Here is a 20,810-nt window from a genome sequence, read left to right as displayed (position 1 = left end):
TTTTTTAATTAAAAGCTTAGACATTTATTTTAAAAATAAATTTTAAATAAAAGAGGTAAAATAGATGAAAATTACTTTCTTTCTAACTCATTCTATTAACTTTCTATAAATCGCGTTGAAATTAAAAAATATATCAATTTTTTTCTTCAATATTCGGATAAATTTAGAACACATGTTATGAATTAATCATTTACCAAAATAGGAAAATATGATTTATTTTAATAATTATATATATGTTATATATTTTTATACATATTAATTTCAACATAACAAATATATATATATATATATATATATATTATTAATAAACAGTTAATAATTTTAACCTTTAAGATTAAATTATTAATTTAATCTTTCAAAAGTTCATTTAACTTTAATTTAGTTCTTCAAATATTAAAATGTGCATGATCTAATTTATAAATATATGGACAAGAGATAATTTCACTTGAACAAAAAAATACTTACAATATGATGAGATTATTCTCTTTGCAATTAAACTCAAAATCTTACTTAAAGGAAATCAACCATGCATTCCTTTTTAAAAATTCATCCTTGTTTAAATGGGTGTTAACTTGATAAAATTATTATTTTAAAGTCATTCGGAGAATTTATACTATATTAAAAGTTTTTTTATTGGTCAAATAAAAAAATAATAATAAGTGTGTGGTTTTGTATTTTCTCCTAAAAGCTTTTTTATGTAAATATATTTCAAAATCATTTTCAGGTTTTAGGAATAAAGTCTTGAATTAGTTTTTATTTTTTTAGCGCATTTTCACAATCGTCATTGCCGGAGCGGAGTAGGTAGTAGATACATACATTACGATTACCCACTCACTAATAAGCAAGTTTTAATTTTCTTTTCTTTGTGAATGTTTATGAATTTTTGTGCATATTTATTAAAAATATATATTAAAAGATACAAGAGTGTGAGTCTTATAAATTCGAGATCCTCTGTTGCTAGAATGCTTAGTGGGCCTCCAATGGAGAAATAGGCCCAGCAGTGGAACATGTTAGCTGTTACCCAATCTTATTAACCATTATTTCGAGTAGACTAAGCCAAGTAATCACCACAAAGGAAATTGCATATTGATTCCAAACTATAATACATAACATTAAATATATATATAAAGGGGTGGAAAGAGTTCACATTTTAGCATCTTTAGATAGTATGCTTAATTTTTCTCTCAATTAATTGTGAAGCTCTTAAGAGTTTTTGTCATTTTCATTTTGGATCCTCATGCTATCAAGGTATGATTTCCCACGAAGTTCACGTGAAAGGTATCCTTCGCTGTATTCTTTTACACTAATTCTTTTGAAAACCGCTGGGGTGTTTGGAGTGACAAGACTTGGTACCGGACCTAAAATTGACTCCAAACTGGGGCTATAAAATGTGGCTATGGAAAGCCTCTCCTTGTCTGAATTAACCGTAGCTCGATGTTCAATGCTTCGGTATATTCCATTTGTTATCATCTGCCAAATCAGTTCGTGAGGATTGAAATTAAAGATTAGAAAATCCTTGCAAACTAAGAAGATTCTCATTGGGTATGTTCTCCATTAATCTAAAATAAAATGAAACAAAATAACTAGGTATTGATCTAGCTATTGTCACAAGACTTCGATTTTAGGCTTGATGGGTTCTCCGTTTGCAGACCATGTTGAAAGTATTTTTCAATTTTTGTGCAAGAAAACTTGGTGGTGGACTATCCAATCAGCCCCAAAATAGACACTATCTCTGTTGGAAACACAGTTTTCTCACAAAGTAATTTTCTTTGTCATGATTTTGTGCATAAAAAAATGTTAAAGAAACAAGTCCTGAATAGTTACCTCCATTGAGTCTCCAATGTTGACGATAAAAGCATTGGGAAGGGGTTTAACAGGAATCCACAGTCCATCTTTTTTAATTTGAAGACCTTCCACTTCATTGGCTTGGAGAAGGATAGTTAGGGCTCCACCATCAGAATGAGGATTGAGTCCCATCACTAACTCTGGTTGGGGGCACGGTGGATAATAATTCATCCTCATTGATTGAAGCCCTTCACCTAAGATCTCTCTAATTTCCTTGGGGTCCACTTCAAGGGCATTTGCCATAAGGTCAATCACTAGGATTGCAAGGTTTTTCAACTCAGCAGAATAGGTCACTAAATCATCTCTGCGACCAAACATAAACTAGTCAAATGTGTTAGTTACAATAGATACATCTTGATTGAAACTTAAATTTATGAAGAGATAGAATGAACTTGTTTATATCTGGGAAAAAATAAAATTGAAGAACCTGAATGGTAAAGGGATGTTAGGGAACAAGTGTTGCTTCCTTAAGTGTGATGGGAGAGTAAGAATGATAAACAAATCTGCCCATTCCAATTTCTGTTCTTCAGAAACAACAAAGGCCTGACCATATCCCTCTAATTCTCCTTGTCTCTGACCAAACTTCTTCTTCTCTTCAATTGGAAGTTTGAAGAATTTTTCAACTCCTTTCTTCACACTCTCCAATAACGAATTGCTGACTCCATGATTAATTAACTGTAATGGTTGCCACAGTAGTCAAAATCAGAGACGGAAAAATAAATCTTACACCATATATATTTAAAAAACGGGTTTTCTAAGGTGTACCTAATGCAACATGTCTTCAATGATATTGTATGTAATTCTTTACATAGATTTATGTGTGAGATGAAGAAAGAAAGGATTGAAACAGCACAAGTAGAAGGGAATTAAGAAGAATAAGGAGAGAGGAACATAAGGAACCTGAAAGAAACCCCACTCTTTGCATGCAGAGTGCAGCTTATTAAGCTCAGATTCCTTGTGATCTTGGGACAACAATCGGCTGACGTCAACGACTGGAACTTGAGGTAAGGGTGTAATGGTAGATGATAATGTTGGACGCTCATGATGTGGACGAACATAGCGCTCTGGCACACTCTTTAGTCCCTTCTTTGCTATTTCTTGGACAGAGGGCACCGGAAGAGAAATTGATTCCATGGCTATGACTGGTCTAAGCCACTCACGAGCTTAAATTATATTAGTTAACCGAACAAGACACTTTCAGATTTGCTCACAAATTTTCCACACCCAACATTTGAATATTTTAATGTGAATAAGGAAAATATCTAATCAACACTGACCGTTATCTACCCTGAAACGGATAAAAATAAAAGTAATTGACAATATAATAAATAAATAAATGTCAATGTATATGTATATATGATGATAACTATACACCATCTTTAAGTATTTTACCTTGAGTGAAGTCAGAGATAAAAAAGCGTTATTAATATAATAAAAAAATAAAAATAAAAAATGTAAGAAGAGATGTAAAATTTATTAAGATATAAATTTTATTATTGCTTTAATGTATTCTCTGTATTGTTTCTTTTTCCTGCTTTAAAATTTAGCTAATTATAGGCCTAAAAATGTTAATTGGATAAATAGAATTATGTGTAAATTGAGTTTAATATTTGAATTGAAAAGAGTTGATTTAGTCAAATACAAGTTCTTTCTAATTTTCCATGAAAAAAAAAGGGTAATAATAATGATAGAATGGACAATGAACAAAGATAGGGGCACATAAAATATAAATGCATATGCCACGTGTATCCTTCACATTGAATAAATGGTTATAAAGTCGAAGAAAATTTTAATTATTATTACCATTTCTAATGCTAAATAGTGAATGAATCTATGACTATGTTAAGTGGACTTCAAAGCCGAACCATTCAATTCAGATTGTAGCAACTTTTTATTTTCTTCTTTTGTTGTCCAAAGGTAAACCCGCAATCTTTTTTTTTATTTTTAATTTTGTTGTTGAGCTGTAGGCCCACAACCCTCTTATTGTAGATGTTAAGCATTCCTCACCAAACAAGTTCTTAAGGTAACATTTGGACGTTGTTCCTAAACACTCCTGCGACATGGACATAAAGATAAGGAATAATATAGAAATCATGAATAGTATTTATGTATTGTGTTTGAATTTAAGTATAGAATATTATCTATTTTGTCTTGTATTGTGTTTGGTTTAGAGACAAAACACAAAATTTGTTAAAATGTCTTTAATAAAAAAAAAGGAATAAAGAAGAGGAACATTAACTTAATCTACGATAACGATTAAGGATGTTGAAAAACACACTTCAGAGAATATTGCTTTGACGGCGCTAGAAACGAAAATTAAAACGGCTTGGGGTGAAAGAAAAGTAGAAGACAAGTTAAATTTAAGGTAGTAATTGTTATTTTCAATTAGTATTAAGAATATTTTTGTTACAACAAGATTTAACTTGGTAACTCTAGAGTAGGGACATCAATATCCCTTCTTTTATGAAGGACACTGTGGAGTCCTTCATTTTTGTGTCTTCAGCGTTTATGATTTTGTTTTTACGCCTGACGCTCTAGTTTTCTTTCCTCTTTTTTCTTTTTTTTTCTTTTTTTGGTTTTCTATTTTATAATGTATTTTTAACAAAAGATCCATGTTCAGAGTCATTCATGACATGCATGCTCAATCATTTGTACTCTCCTAGCAAATACTCTCACTAGCAACTACAATCAGACCTTTTCTTCCCATTCTTTAAAGGAAGGTTAGCTAGAAAGACTCTCTATAAGACATGCACAACAATGACTTAATAGTTTGAATCAACTAAAAAAAATTAAAATGGTCAGTTTATTTTAATTTTAAGTTTCACTAGCCAAGCCAAGCAAACTCAATCATTATCCATCTCTATTTTCAATAATCATTTTTTTCATCCCTGTATATATGAATTTATTTACGTCTATCTTCAAGAATTGTTTTATCCGTTTTTGTTTTTTCTTATTGCTTTGTTTATAAAATTATTAGGTTATGGTTTCTTTAAATTAAAAATTAGTATAAGAAAGAAGAAAAATCTTTTAATTCACGGTTAATTAGAGTTCTTCCATTAACAAAATCATTGATTTATATAAGAAACTAATTAACCGAGTTATTTAACGAATATTACCCACATATATTTTGACATACCTGCACAATCAAAGATTACAAACACTACGTACCGAGATTAGGTAACTTAACCTAGGATAAGGGTTAAGTTATATATCAGTGAATCAAAGTTGAACCTTTTTTGTTTGAGAATTTGATATGCATGAATTTAAAAACTTGGATTAAGATCCATTTAGTTGGATTACGGTATATGGCGGTGAAATCGAATCCCGACAAATTTTTCAATTGAAGTTTAATTCTCTTTTTGTGCATTTGTGAGATAGTCTGAAAATTATAAAGATTACTTCGATTCTCTACAAGACATGCATTTTCATAAATGTAAGAATTACTCTCTTACATTTAAAATGAAAGTTAAAAACAAACAGATAAAAAAAGTACAATAAAGAAAAATATATAATAGCTCGTGCTAAACTTATATTGAGTTTTATTCTTCTAAGTCTTTATTGAATTTGAGATTTATGATCTCAATTCTTAGGATAACCTCCGCGTAACATTTTATTACTGCAACAAAAGTAAACTTCAACTCTACAGAGGAGCTTTTGTTGCGCATGTTTTAACTTCTATATATGTTTTCATCATCAGTTGTAACCCACTAAGAGTTTTTCTGAACATTTTCATTTGGGATCTTCATGGTATCGAGGAATGATTTACCACGTAGTTCTTTCGTAAGGTATCCTTTGTAGTATTCTGGAGTACTAATACTTTTGAACAGTGCTGGTGTTTGGGGAGTAATAAGGCTTGGTGCTGGTCTTAAAATAGCATCCATACCAGGGTTGTAAAATGTGGCTATGGAAAGCCTCTCTTTGTTTGAGTTAATTGTTACTCGGTGCTCAATGCTTTGGTAAATTCCATTAGTTATTATCTGCCAAATCAGTTGAAAAGGTAATTAGCAAAGTAATTGATAAAGTAACCCGAAGAGAAATGTTAGTTATTTCTTTTTTAACAAAATATTTCAAAATATGCAAATTTCCCTTATATTTTTATATTTTTTTAATAAAATTTAATTAATAATTAAGTGTATTTTTAAATTTAAAAAAATCATTGATCAAGCAAGCTAATCATCATTAAAAATGAAAATAAGAAGCAATAATCACCTCCAACATGTCTCCAATATTGATGATGAAAGCATTAGGAAGTGGTTTAACAGGAATCCACTGTTCATCTTTTCTTATTTGAAGACCTTCAACTTCATTGGCTTGGAGAAGGATGGCGAGTCCACCGGCATCAGAATGAGGATTGAGTCCCATCACGAGCTCTGGTTGGGGACAAGGAGGATAATAATTCAGCCTCATTGTTTGAGTCCCTTCACCAAATAACTCTCTCATTTCCATGGTGTCCACTGATAAGGCATCCGCCATAAGGTCAATAACTTGGAGCGCTAGGTTTCTTAATTCCTCTGAATAAGTCTCTAAATCATCTCTGCAACCGAAGGTAGATACCGTGCCACACCCATTTTAATAATCAATATAATCTGGGTAGGAATATATAACCAGTTTTACATAACTTGTACTATATTTAATAATCTTTTTCGTTATTTAGTTTTCATTGTTTATTTCAGCATATTTTTTTCATATTGTTTTGTATAATTGTATCTTACACTTTCTTTTACACAAATGTCTATGGTTCGAAACAAGAGAATAAAGTGTTATTTTGCTTGTCCAGGAAAATAAAATTTTGCCTTAGAACGCAAAAAAATAAAAATAAAAAATGCAAGTCAATCCTTAATTTTTGAGATTTGTCTCCTACAGAGGTATTTTTTTTTATTTTTTTTTTCAACTGTTAATATACCTCTATATAAAATTATCATTTATTAATATTTTTTTATTGGATTAACATTGGTTAAAATAGACTTTTGAATGAAATTCTTACTAAATTTAATTTTTATGGGACAAAATAAAGATTCAAAAGTAAACGTGTAACTATAAATAGTTACACTAGGTTGTCAGTAACCCCACTTGGTTTTAATGATGAAAAATAAAATAAATAATTTATAAAAATTATAAACATCTTATAAAATTAGTAAACACTTTTAGAAAGTAGTTTAAAAAAAGAGGAAAAAAAAAAGAATTAGACGAGAGGTGAAGTTAAGAATTATAATAAATATTGAGGAATAATATTACAAAATAAAAATTAAAAGTAATGGGCATAGGACTTGGGTTTGAGAGCTTGTATATAAGCTTTGAAATTAGAAACTGAAAAAGTGAAAAAAGAACATGAAGGTTAAAATCAACTGGTCTTGCCTCCTCATAATTTCTTTTTAGTAAAGTTAATATGTAATCCAAACTTCAAAAATAACAAGCTTGAGGGAGATCAAATGTTGTATTTTAGCATACGATGAACTTGAAATTAAACTTGATATGACCAGAGAGATGAAAAATGTTCAGACTTCAAGATAGAACTTAAATTTCCATTTTGGGAAAGGAAAATATGCAATTTCTCACGTCGCAGGGAGGAACAATGAAGACAGAAAGAAGGAAGAGAACCTGAATGGGAAAGGGATGCTGTGGAAGGTGTGAGGCTTCCTCCTTTGTGGGGGAAAAGTGGTGACGAATAACATATCTGCCCACTCTAACTTCTGTTCCTCAGAAACCACAAAGAGTTGACCATATCCCTCGTGGTCTCCCCTCTGCGCAAACTTCTTTTTCTCTTCCAATGGAAGATCGAAGAATTCTTCAGCACCTCTCTTCACTTTTTCCACCAATGAACACCTCACTCCGTGATTAATCAGCTGCAATTATGTTAATTAATTAACAACATAGTAATTAAAATATTAAACACTTTTATGTAGCATTAAAATTGCATTAATTTGTGTATGGGGTTATGACAAACCTGAAAGAATCCCCATTCTTTGCAGGCATAGTGTAGCTTCTCCAGTTCAGGTCCCTTGAGATTTTGGGACAACAATTTGCTCAAGTCAATGACTGGAATTTGGGGCAAAGGTTTAGTGGTAGATGACATTATTGGACGGTCATGATGGGGACGAACATAACGCTCTGGAACACTCTTCAATCCCTCCTTTGCTATTTCCTGCACAGAGGGCACTGCAAGATAGTTTAACTTTAGGTCCATTTCCTTCGCACTTTACAGCCACAATCAAATATCGATGTTTCTGTTTCGCTTCTTCTTCTCAGTATATTTGCTTCGGCATGAAATTTGAATCGCTGAGGCCTATTTATATGTATATTAGTAAGTTTTCCACCAAATTAAAATATATTTTATATGAAAAATTACGTAATATAATAACTAAACTAAAACCTAAAAATACTTTTATTTAAAAGAATTCTTAAAATTACTTTTAAATATGATTTAGGACCCACCACTTATACTTGTATATAGAAGTAAATTACTAAGGAAGTGGTACCAAAATATCAAAGCAACGGAAGACTAATCCGACAAGGTTATATATATAAAGGATATTATAAATTTTTTATTTAACTTAACGAATTATAATTTATTATTTTATTAACAGTTAGATATAAGTTAAATAAAATGTTTAAATTTAGTATAAGATTTTTTAAACTTATGTTAATATAATTTTTTTTTATATATATATTTTTTAATTCTTTTTATCATATTACTTATTATATTTTTTATTTTCTATCTTTCGATCTCTCTTTTTTTTTCGTCTATTTAACATCCAAAATTTGAGTGTCAACTAATTATTTTTTAAAAATAAAAATAAAATTTGTTTCTTTCCTTGACACCTGTACCTTAAAATTTTGTATTTTAATAATAAAAATTTATTTTTCTAAGAAAAAAACAAATATTTTTCAAAAAAAATATTATTAATTTTTTTAATGTATTTATTATCACTTTTATTGAATTAACTTTTGTCCAAAATATTATTTAATCTTGATTGATTAAATTAATAATAAAAACATTTTAAAAAATCACTAATTTGAAAACAATAACATAAAAGTGATAAATATTCAATAGTCCCTCTCGATTTTTCTCCCATCCTCTTAGAATAACACCCTCTCTCTATTTGACGAGGGTCGACCGAGAGTGTCGTTTTCAAGTTTCAACTGGTCTAACGAGCTTACGCTTAACGCGGTCAAGTCTTAAGTTTTAAGCAAAATTCAAACCTTCTTAAGATTAATAGTTATATTACTCATATAAAACATTTTTATGTTATTTTTTATAAATATTATTTTTTATCACCTTAATTATCTTATCTCACAGTTTCTATTTTCTTTCTCTTTCTCCTTATAGTATGAAAAATGCACAAATTTATTATACAAATTTTCTTCACAGAACAGAGCTTTCACACCCAAGGCAAAAACAATCAAGGCCTGAAAGTTTGACGAAGGAGGGAAAAAATCTTCAATGGCTGGCTGGAAGTGAAAGGAACCATTTGTGTGGCAACTAAGTGTTGCTTTCCAGATTCCAAAATATTCAATAGAATTAGTGATGTGAGGCCATTAGATAAAGTTTAATATAAATTTTCAAAGTTGACAAAAAAAAACAAAACATTATCATTATTGATAGTATAGTACATGTTTAAAAGAAAAGTATTACTAATAAGATTTTTCGTCTTCGCTCGTTACGCTAAATTTATACCAATAGAATATCAATTTCATTTTAATGATAACATATATCTAACATCTATTTCTTGCCGCTGAAAATTCAGTGATAATAACGACAGTGACAAAGTCAGTTTAGTGACGACAGAACTGCAGGTTTGAAGACAAAATAACCATTAAAGTAAGGAACGTTTGTACAACTTGCGTCGTATGATTCGCAAAAATTGACTTTCTCTTATATTCATGCTATTAATTATATAAACAATTACCATTGTATTAAGGATCAACAACTACCATAAGTACATGTTATCAGGAGCATGCATTATATTAGGGTAAATTACACTTTCCCTCTTATAATTTTTTGTCTTTTTAATTTATCTCTCTATATATTTATTTCTGTCAATAAACTCTTTTATGAAAATTAAAGTGACCCCAAAAAATAGTATTACCAGAGGATTAAGTGGCATTAAAAAAAAATATGAAGATTTTAATGACATAAAAAGAATATAAACATTAAATTGAGAAAGTTATAAATTATAAGAAATAAAGTATAATAATTTACTCATGCGAAGCATTGATTGTATATTCTAACTTTTTTTGCAAGAAAAATTATCTATTAATTAGTATGAGACGTGTCATACTGTTAGTGTACTTGCAATATATTTAGGAAAATATCTCTTGTACCCTTCATAATTATAAATACTTAAATATGTTTTTTTTATATTTAGATATATTTTTGGAATATATATATATATATATATATATATATATATATAAAAGATAAAAATAACGATTTACAATACCAATGATTTGTTTGAATGAAATTGTAAAGAAGTTTTATAAAAAAAATTAACATAAAAATGAAAATTTCTTTTTCATATATTAAAAATGATTTTTTTAATTAAAAAATTAAATGACTTTCGTATAACTTCTAAAAAAATAAAAAAAGTATAAATTATTTTTAATTCATACAAAAAAATTGATTATTTTTTATGATATTTTTTTATAAAAACTTCTCCAAAATGTATAATTCCTTGGTCTTACTCGTTTCAGATGAGTTGTTTTGGAAAGAAATAACAGTGAATGATTGAATATGCATGAGATAATTGATCTTAGAGTAAATCTGAAAAACACGTGTACGAACATTGACAATTCCTAGTTGAATTGGGTATTCACAGCAATCGCGTACGTAACTTATCCCTCCCAAGTGCATAAACGAGGGAACTTCCACCGTTGCTCAAGAAATTCAAATGGTAGGTTTTAGTGACTCTTCTGATTCAGCATCCAAAACACACAAAATCAAAACGAGCTTGGAATTCAATCAAGTTTTTGGAGGGTCATATTCACACTTTACCTTAATTCCATTTCAAAGTCAATAAATAAGATCATATGCCCGTTTAATGCAAAGCTTCACCTACGTGTTTTTCATATCTGCTCTCCCCCTTACCCCTCTATTTCTCTGCAACTTCAAAACTTTTGACAGATATAACAACGCAATAAATTTATATACTTTTTAATTCGTATTTAAGCAAAAGTTGACTGCCATAGCCACAGACCTATTTTCAAATTTTACAAATACAAAATATATCTTCAGACTTTTTAAACTGTTCCAATTTTATTTTAAAAATTTAATAAAATATAATTATATGAAAATTATTTTAGTTATTTATAGATGATCCTGAAAAATTATTTGATTAATTTTTAACTATTTTTGTTTAAAAAATATCTTACTGTTTCTAATATGTATTTTTGTTTCCTAAAAATTGCAAAAAAAAAAAATTGAAAATAATATTTTGTACAATATCATAAAAAAACATGATAATATTTTTGTAATTACAGGATTGGAATGGGATAAAGTTAAGGTTAAATAGGTATGACTTATTATACAAAATTAGATCTTAAGTCTATATCTATGATTTTATATATGTTAAATTTTTAGGCTTGATTTAACTATTTTAGAAGTTTAACCTGGTCAAATAGTCTATTTAGTAACTTATTTAATATTAAAATATTTAAATAATATTACATTTAAATTTAACGGATAAGTAGGCTAATGAATTAATAACTAATTGCTAGCAAGTCGAAAGACCTATTACTAGTAAAATAAAAAATATATGATAAGTAATTATATTTAAATGTTATATTTAAAAAATATATATACATAAATAGTTTCATAGATATCATATCTCAATATAATCATATTTAATAACTTTACAAAATTTCACATCTCAAATAATTTAAAGATAACAAAAGGTAGATGTCTATATTATGTAATCTCAAATACCAAGCTAACAATTAGTATATTTATTATACATAAAAAATAAATCAAAAGTGATACTAGAACATAGAATCTAACAAATAATTGTAAAAGACAACTCTTAATTTTGATTTATGTAGTTATGACTTTAAAAAATTATATTAAGGTTAAAAAGTTAAAAAATATTTGAATTAAAAATACTAAAATAAAAATTATGAAAGAATAAATTCTAATAATGAATTGAGATATTTTAGAAATCAGATAAAATTGTAATTAATTTTTTTTAACGATAAATTTTAATTTTGATACTCTGATAGTATAATTATAATTGTTATATTATTATAAATTAAATATTAAATTATGTTATATATAATAATATGTACAAAATTTTAGTTGATAGTTTGCTTTACAAAAAAATTTAATTGATACTTAATAGTATAATTATAATTATTATATTATTAAAATATAAATACTAAATTATTTTTATATTATATTATATATATAATTTTTTTTGAACAATTATATTTATATTAAATTGTTACAAATAAATATAAATTATAAAATAATATAATTATTTAATTATACTGGTCTAATAGGTTTGAAAGGTTTTTTTTAAAGTTTAAGCCTAACTTCTTTATTTAAATAGGTATTTTTAAAAGTCTAAGTTTAACCATTTTAATAAATGAGTCAAGTCAGGTTAAATCTTAAATAGGTTAAGTCATAAGCCTTGGACTGTCAGTCTCATTCTCATCCCTAATCCCAACTATCTTAGTAACATATGTTTTTATACTTCTATATTAATTTAATTTATTTGATATTAATCTCTATTAAAATTTAAATAATATATTTTTTGAGATATATAAAAGTAAAATTTATTAAGTATTCTTTAAAAATTTTAATATAAATAATTAAATTAAACTAAAATTATAATTTAATAATTAACTCAATAAAAATATATTTTTATAGTATATGATTGGTGGTATAAAACTTAGTATAACTTATAAAAATATTATTAATGAATATATTTTAAAAAAATTTACTTTATATATATATATATATATATAATATTAGTAAAAATTCTCTATTATAGTAAAAAGTGAATTCTTCACAAATAACAAAACATCTTATTATAAATTTTCATGGATAATGCTTAAACAACAAAAAATTGATATCATAAAATAAATTAAATATTAAATTTTTTTACTTTTTACTCTTCACTTTTTTAATTTTATATATACACATATTTTAAAAATATACCCAAAAAATAAATAACACGACTAAAAGTTATCCTAAAAAAGTGTTTAAAAAGATACTTCTTTATATACACATTTTATAAAAAATATGTTTAATTTATCTGGTGCGCATAAGCAATGCTCGAAGGCATGGTATGCTCAGATTCAACTGACGTGAATAACAAATCCAAACACAAAAGCTTTGGTAGAATATTTCTTTTTAAAATTTTAGAGAATAGTTATTTGTCAACCGCTATATAATGTCACACTTTATTCTAAAATAGACGTACAAATTTGCAGATCATACTCATGTTTTAAAGAGAACGATTATATGACATTAACTTTGAATAATAGTATTTATTAGAGTGATCGGAACCACTCGAAACTACTCAAACCATTCTAAAGGAATAAGTAGTATTTATGTGTTTGCATGATGTTTCTGAGAGTTTCTTTGATTTGCATTTCAAATCTTCATGGTGTCAATGAATGATTTGCCGCGAAGTTCTCGGGACAAGAATCCTCTGTAGTATTCTGCGTAAGTAGTTGTCTTGAACACTGCGGGTGTTGTTGGAGTAATAAGACTCAGTGCTGGACCTATCATTGATTCCATACGAGGAATGCTAAACGCCGCTATCGAAAGCCTCTCCTTCTCCGAGTTAACCGTTGCTCGGTGCTCAATGCTCCGATATATTCCGTTTGTTATTATCTGCCAAAATTATACATAGTATAGTAAAAGAATACCAATCACAACCTTTAACATTGAATTTAAATAACTAACAATATTTATTATACTTTTGTATCATTGATATAATGAATATATTTTTTAATAAAATTTTATTATTTTTAAATATTTAAACTCTTAAAGTTAAGATTAACAAAATGAAAATTTAAGATAGTAAATGAAATGCTTACTTCCAGCACGTCTCCAATGTTAATGATGAAGGCATTAGGGAGGGGCTTAACAGGAATCCATTGTCCATCTTTATTTATTTGTAGGCCTTCTACATCATTGACTTGGAGAAGGATTGTGAGGCCCCCACCATCAGAATGGGGATTGAGTCCCATCACAAGCTCTGGTTGGGGACATGGTGGATAATAATTAAGCCTCATTGCTTGACTCCCTGGGGCAAATGCCTCTGTCATGTCCCTAGTGTCCATTGCGAGGGCATTTGCCATTAGGCATAGGATTTGGATGGCAAGTTTATTTACTTCTCCAGAATAGGCCTCGAAATCATTTCTGCAACCAAAGTGAAGATGGTGAAGCCGATGAATTTAATAAATATGCATGTTCTGGTCGGATCCAAAAACATTTATTCTCACCTTATACAATAATTGGATATGTGAACATGTCAAGGATATGTTATAACACCACCAATATTTCATCTATGAATATTTTATTAATATGTCACTGATATACTAGTTAACAACAAATAATTGAATACTTGCACATTTCTATAATACCCTAGACACGAATCATAAAACGACAAAAATAAACCAAAAAAGTCACAGTTCCACACAAATTTATTTCAAGAAAATCCAGGTATATATGTTGCAGGTTTAGAATGCTTTTCTTACCAATTTACCAATTTACAACATTCCTATTTTGATACGAAAGGGGATAATGCATTAATTGGGACTGAGTAGAGGAATTAAAGTTTGTGTTTTGGTTTAGTTTATATTATATTCAAAATAATTCAATATCACAATCCTATTTAAATAACTTCCAAAATAAAAGGCCTTGCTTGTTTAAACTTTTAAAAAACGTGACTTTATGAATGCATATGGAGTAGAAGCTATTTTTGTTTGGTTAGAATTATATATATATATATATATATATATAAACTCATATTTTTCAGTAGCTATATTTATATACTTGTGCAGAAGTTACATAAAGTAGTTTCTCAAAATAATTAAAACTTTTAGAAATATTTTTTTTTGGAAAAATAAGTGTTTCTTTTTATGAAAAATAAGCTAAACAAATGAAATATAAGTTAACATGAAAAACTAGCACTAAAAGCTTCTTTTAACTCTCAAAATATTATTTCTATAAACTTTCACATATCTAGCTGTTATATCTCGAGATAAATCAGGAGTCAAAATTAAACTCTTGCAAGAAGAGAAGAAAGTTCTTCAAATCTTAATATGGAACTTCTGCTTTTTAAGTTTAAAAAGGGGGGAACTTTTCTATTTTCGAAAGGGATGATGTAATTTACACCTTGAGTTAAAGCTAATGTAATTTGTTAATATACAAATTAGATCCATAACCACAACAGTTTTTGTAACAGGTACACCATTAATTTATCATCAATTCCGCAAATTATGACGAAAAGAAAAACAAAAAGTGGAGAGCAAATACTAGAGAGTAAAGAAAGAGAACCTGAAAGACAACGGGAAGTTTGAAAACAAGTAGGGTTTCCTTTTCTCTGGTGGCAAAGTGAACATGTAAAGCGCATCTCCCCACTGAAGTTTCTGATCCTCAGATACGACAAAGAGTTGACCATATCCCTCAATGTCTCCTTCTCTCTGCTGAAACTTCTTCTTCTCTTCGATTGGAAGATTGAACAATTTTTGAGCACCTGTCTTCACATTTTCCACCAGTGAAGTGCTGACTCCATGATTAATTAGCTGTAATGATTACTTTTTGTGTTAGTCATTGATAGTTCAGCAAATGAAGTGCTCTCTCCAATGCTGTTTAGTTGTGACAAATTTAGCACTTTAGACAATACAAAATTATATTATAATTCTTGTCATATCAATAAAAGTAACAAATTCTCTTTCTCTGTATTCTCTATCAAAACTTCAACTCCTCTTAATTTTTTTTTTAATGTTTGGGGACTCTATTTTATTACTTTTTTAAATGGTTAAAAATATTATCTTGTGTTTATGGATCACTTTACTTATTATTTATAGATTTATCCACTAAAAAGTGAAATTGAGATTGCCACTATATTTTCACATTTCCATAAAAAGATTGAAACAATATTCTTTCACAAACTTAAATCATCTTCTACACTAATGATGACACTGAATATATAAAGCTTTAACTTTATTTCAATTCTAGGGACATATCTCACTATCTCCGTATACCCTACACTCTAGAACATATTGGCATAGTCAAATACAAACATTGTTATATAGTGGCAACAACTCTCACTCGGGTTCCACAAAAATTTTGGTATTTTATATTTCAAATACTAGTCCATTTCATCAATCACATGTCAATTACTCAACTCAATAACAAGTGTCCTCATGAAGATTTATTTGATGATTCAAAATATTTTGCAAGTGAGTCAAAATATTTTATTGAGACCATACAAGAAAATAACTTTATTAAGTAGGAAGTAGTAATGAAAAATGAGATGATATCCTTTTAGAAGAATGGAACATGGTCATTAATTAAGTTACCAAAAGGAAAGCAAGTCTTATAAAACATGTGGGTCCATAGAATGAAAGAAGAACCTAACGACAAACATAAGATACAAGGTAAGATTTGTAGTGACAGAGTTTTAACATAAGCAAAGAATTAACTTCACAAAGATTTTCTTTCATGTTGTCAAAATTACTACTATTAGAGTTATTTTCAGTATTGTAATAATAAAAAATTTTCACTTAAAACAGTTAGATGTTAAACTGCATTCCTACACGAGAACTTAGAAGAAGACATTTATATGGTACAACCAAAATGTTTTGAAATTTCAAGTAAGGAGAATTTTGTATACAAAATTTACAAAAGTTTGTATAACTTGAAACAAGTGTCAAGACAGTAATACAAGACGTTTAATGAGTTTATGAATAACTTTGAAAGTTTATGATAAAAAAGTATGTTGACAGATAAGTTGTTCTTGCTTTATATGTTAATTGCATAGTAGAAAGTTTAATTATGCTATGGTGTATACCATAATTGACATAACACATACAGTAAGAGTTCTTAGTAAGTTTCTATCAAATTCCAATAAAGAACATTGGGAAGGTATAAAGTGGATACTGTGATATCTTAAAAGAACTTCATAAATGTGTTTTTACTTCAGCAAAAGCAATCTCACATCATTTAAATGGTAAAAAATATCACATGTTACATTTTTACTTAAGTGATACTACTATGAGTTAAAAGTTTAAATTTCAAGTATAGTTACTCTTTCAACCATTAAAGTAAAAAATGAGACAATGAAATACTATGGCTTCAAGATTTTTCAAAAAATTGAGAAAAGAACAAGATGATTCTCCATTATTTAGTGATATTTAGAGTACTATATGTTTTACTAAAAATTCAATTTTTATTCCATATATAGGCATATTAATATAAAATATTATTTTATCAATGACCTAATAAGTGGTGGAGACTTATATTTGTTGAAAACTTCAAGATCAAATAACACAATTGATATATTGACCAAAATTATCACAAATAAGTTGAAGCTTTACACTAGCATTTAAGGATAACTGATGACAAATGTACTACACTAGATAAAGGATAGATAAGATCATTATTTATAAAATATTATCGTATAAGAAAATTATTAGAATTATTTAGTCTAATTTAGTCTCATATCACTTGTTGTTATAGCTATAAATATACATATATTGTGTGTCAAACATACATATATTGCATATCAAACAATGTTAAATTTTTGTGTCTCTTTTATTTGCTCCAAACTGAATTTGTCACACGCGAAGGTTTAATAAAATATACTCCTTGCAGTCTTTCTCATTTGCCAAAACCAGTAAGCAGTGAAATAGTTCCTTTTAGTTTGTTAAATTGCATAGCATCACTCTATTTCTTTACTTTTATTCAATTGCTTTTATATTTGAATTTATCAGTTTAATTTAGTAAATTAATATGTTAATTAACATCAATGGGTGTAAATAATAATGATGTACGTCATTTTCATTGTATTACTATTATAAATCGTTACTTGTAATAAGCAGTGAACCCATCAATCCCACGTCGAGTTAAAATTCCGTCTTAGAACAATATCACTGTTGTCCAAAATGCAATATATCCCATAATAGTTATATAAATCATTCACTTTTTAATTAAAACACAAATTGTATCTGCGTAATTCTTTCAATGATTTATCAGCAAGATAAAGAAAGAAATCATGGAAAGAGGGCAGAAATAGAAGGCTAAAATTAGAAAAAGAAAAACAAACCTGAAAGAAACCCCATTCTTTGCAGGCATAGTGTAGCTTCTCCAGTTCAGATCCCTTGAGATTTTGGGACAACAATTTGCTCAAATCAATGACAGGAATTTGGGGTAAAGGAGTAGTGGTAGATATTATTGGACGCTCGTTATGTGGAAGAACATAACGCTCTGGAACTATGGCCAAACCCTCCTTTGCTATTTCCTGGACTAAGGGAACTGTAAGAGAAGTTGGCTTCATCGCTTTCAACAACAACAACAACAACAACAATAGTTGAATGCTATAGAAAATGTTGGATGACTTTGGACATGGGAAAGAAGGAAAGACTTAACATTTTTAGGAAATGATATCAATTTTTAATTATATAGTTTGGATAGCGATGCAACAACTTGTCCCTTTGTTTTTTCTATTACTGCTGCACGTCTCAAGGACCGACCAACTATCATCATTTTGGGGTCCCCAAATTTTAAGAATACAATTTTTTAGCACGTTTTTCAAACATATTTTTAATTATTTATTAGAAGTTTAATAATTCTTTTTGTTGCATTTCTATAATATGAGATAAAGAAGGTAAATAAATCTTTTGCAAGTTTTTATTTTGATGGTTGTCATGACCATAATATACTAGGACTATTAACGAACCAAATCAACTCGATTTTAATTTGAGATCCAAGTCATTAATTAGTTTGATGAACTTGGTTTGTAAATTAATGAGTTAAACCTGAGAGGAAAAATAATTTTATTTATAAAATTAGCTGAAGTTGAACCAAGCATAATATTTATACATAATCATTATATATTAAAAGCGCATGTACGTAGAAAAAAAAAGAATTTGTTAAATTAAACATGAAGAATTCATAACAATTTATTCAACTATACAAAAAAATTGGAGAAAATAAGTATGTAAAACCATGGCAATGGAGCTGACAAAATCGAAGTAAGTTTTTTATCTTTTAAAAATTGTAATTTTTTAATTTGATTTTAACGAAAGTTGCATTTTAGAGCTTGTTTGTTTTGTAATTTTAAAATAATAAATAATAAATTTGTTAATATATCGAGGAAAGAGCTGAGACTCTGCAAAAAGAAAATGGAAATGAGATAAAAGGTAAGGATATATACCTCTCATGTCGAGGGTAATGGCGGAAGAGTAGTCCAGAGAAACCCAGCGCCTCCATTGGGAAGGTTTGGCTTGAGAAGAAAATACTGTAACTCCCACTTTTTCAGCCCCTGGCATCTCCATCGAAGCTGTGGTGGACTAGGACTCTTTTCGATAAGAGAGTAAGCGTGTGAAGAAGAGTTCATAGGTGGATCGAACTCCAAGCAAAGTTTAAAGCGATAAGGCATTAAATTAAATGAATTAGGCATTTTCGTAGTTTGACTTTTCCTTGGCGCCCTTCTTTAGTCAATCTCGCATGTCCATTCCGGTCTTCAGTCAGTCAAGTCAGTGTGCACCAAAGGTAGTGAAGTCATCCTAGCTCAATGCTTTCCTATCTGGTCTTGAGCTTTTAAAATATAATTTTTAAAAATGAAGCATGTCATATATTATCATTTTAATAAAATAAAAAATATTTTAAGTTTTTAAATAATTTAAATTTATATTAATATGCGTATAAATTTTGAACACTTTAACATGTTTAACAAATCATAATAACTAATGACAAAATTAATTTTCACATAATTTTAATTTTAAATTACTCATAATAATTTATTCAAAATAATAAATTGATTACATATTTATTGATTTATATATTATACTATTTTTTTATTTTATTTTTTAAAATATATTTACAAAATAAATTTATTCTAAATAATAAAAAATAATTTTTTAGTATATATTTTTAGATATTAAATTTTTTGCAATTCTTTTTTGGCTTAGTTATATTTTTTAATAAATTTTAATGACATGAAAAGCAATACACATAACAAATATAATAATTATTAAATATAAATATGGCATCAAATTATGCTTTTTATTATCTTTAGAAAAATATTAGCAACATACGGTATAACACGCTTTTTTTAATGTATTTTCAATTGTTAACAAAAATTTATTAAAAACTATAAAAATAATATAAATTTATTTATTTTTGTTTTTAAATTAATAGTTATCTCTTATATTATGTAATTTTTTAAAAATTAATTAATAATTAAAAGTGTGTCACTAATCTTCTTAAAATTCCGAAGAGTTTTTTAACGTGGTAGAAATTAGATGGCAAAATCGTTGCTTATTCAAGCAACTTTCATGCTCTTGTAAAGAAGGGTCCTAATACTTATTTTATCATATTTTTAAAGAGAATATATCATTAAAAGAGTGAAAGTATAGTTGCAAGGTTAAATATGGTTTAAGAGTTTTGTTTAAATCCAAGTAGTCCCATGATTACACTGTTAGCAGGTCAATACCAATGTTGTCATACTTTGATGTTTAATGTTTTTAATTCTTAATTTTAAACGATCGTTTACCACTTCCAAGTATAATGCGAATGTAACAACAAAGTTATTGATTACAAAAGAGCATCCCAAGAGCAACACATCTATGCTATCAAACAAATTCATTAATAATTTGACAGATTTAATTCAAATATACTAATATTATAATTTCTTTACACTGTTATCTGATAATGAATTAGACATATTAGTAAAAATTGTTGATTTTTTATTAATTAATATAAAAAACATATTTACAGTATATTTTAGTTA

General features: G+C 27.8%; 2 protein-coding genes across 2 annotated transcripts; both read right to left on the bottom strand.

Annotated features, from left to right (window-relative positions):
- Positions 1-1,203: 1,203 nt before the first annotated feature.
- Positions 1,204-18,353, bottom strand: LOC113855864. Its single transcript, XM_027487494.1, has 11 exons — positions 18,123-18,353; positions 15,350-15,597; positions 13,885-14,209; positions 13,555-13,678; positions 6,055-6,377; positions 5,554-5,822; positions 5,442-5,461; positions 2,746-3,008; positions 2,273-2,520; positions 1,825-2,149; positions 1,204-1,470 (listed from the first exon to the last, which is right to left on the bottom strand). The coding sequence occupies exons 1-11, from the start codon at positions 18,351-18,353 to the stop codon at positions 1,204-1,206; spliced, it is 2,643 nt and encodes an 880-aa protein (XP_027343295.1).
- Positions 6,508-8,103, bottom strand: LOC113856413 (protein SRG1-like). Its single transcript, XM_027488212.1, has 2 exons — positions 7,790-8,103; positions 6,508-7,688 (listed from the first exon to the last, which is right to left on the bottom strand). Exons 1-2 carry the CDS (start codon positions 8,027-8,029, stop codon positions 7,398-7,400), a joined length of 531 nt encoding a protein of 176 aa, XP_027344013.1. The 5' UTR covers positions 8,030-8,103; the 3' UTR covers positions 6,508-7,397.
- Positions 18,354-20,810: the final 2,457 nt, after the last annotated feature.

Source organism: Abrus precatorius, unplaced genomic scaffold, assembly GCF_003935025.1.
Source record: "Abrus precatorius isolate BTA unplaced genomic scaffold, Abrus_2018 Scaffold11, whole genome shotgun sequence".
Classification (NCBI taxonomy): domain Eukaryota; kingdom Viridiplantae; phylum Streptophyta; class Magnoliopsida; order Fabales; family Fabaceae; genus Abrus; species Abrus precatorius.
This window is presented reverse-complemented; position numbering and strand designations above follow the sequence as displayed.

What these genes read in the sequence shown, in the direction of transcription:
- LOC113855864 (XM_027487494.1), bottom strand. Translation starts at nt 18,353, where the DNA reads ATGAAGCCAACTTCTCTTACAGTTCCCTTAGTCCAGGAAATAGCAAAG. An exon ending in AACTTCCCGTTGTCTTTCAG is followed by an intron (nt 14,210 to 15,349) that starts GTTCTCTTTCTT and finishes CTTTGGTTGCAG; the next exon opens with AAATGATTTCGAGGCCTATT. An exon ending in AAGAGTGGGGTTTCTTTCAG is followed by an intron (nt 2,521 to 2,745) that starts GTTCCTTATGTT and finishes CAACCATTACAG; the next exon opens with TTAATTAATCATGGAGTCAG.
- LOC113856413 (XM_027488212.1), bottom strand. Translation starts at nt 8,029, where the DNA reads ATGGACCTAAAGTTAAACTATCTTGCAGTGCCCTCTGTGCAGGAAATA. An exon ending in AAGAATGGGGATTCTTTCAG is followed by an intron (nt 7,689 to 7,789) that starts GTTTGTCATAAC and finishes ACATAATTGCAG; the next exon opens with CTGATTAATCACGGAGTGAG.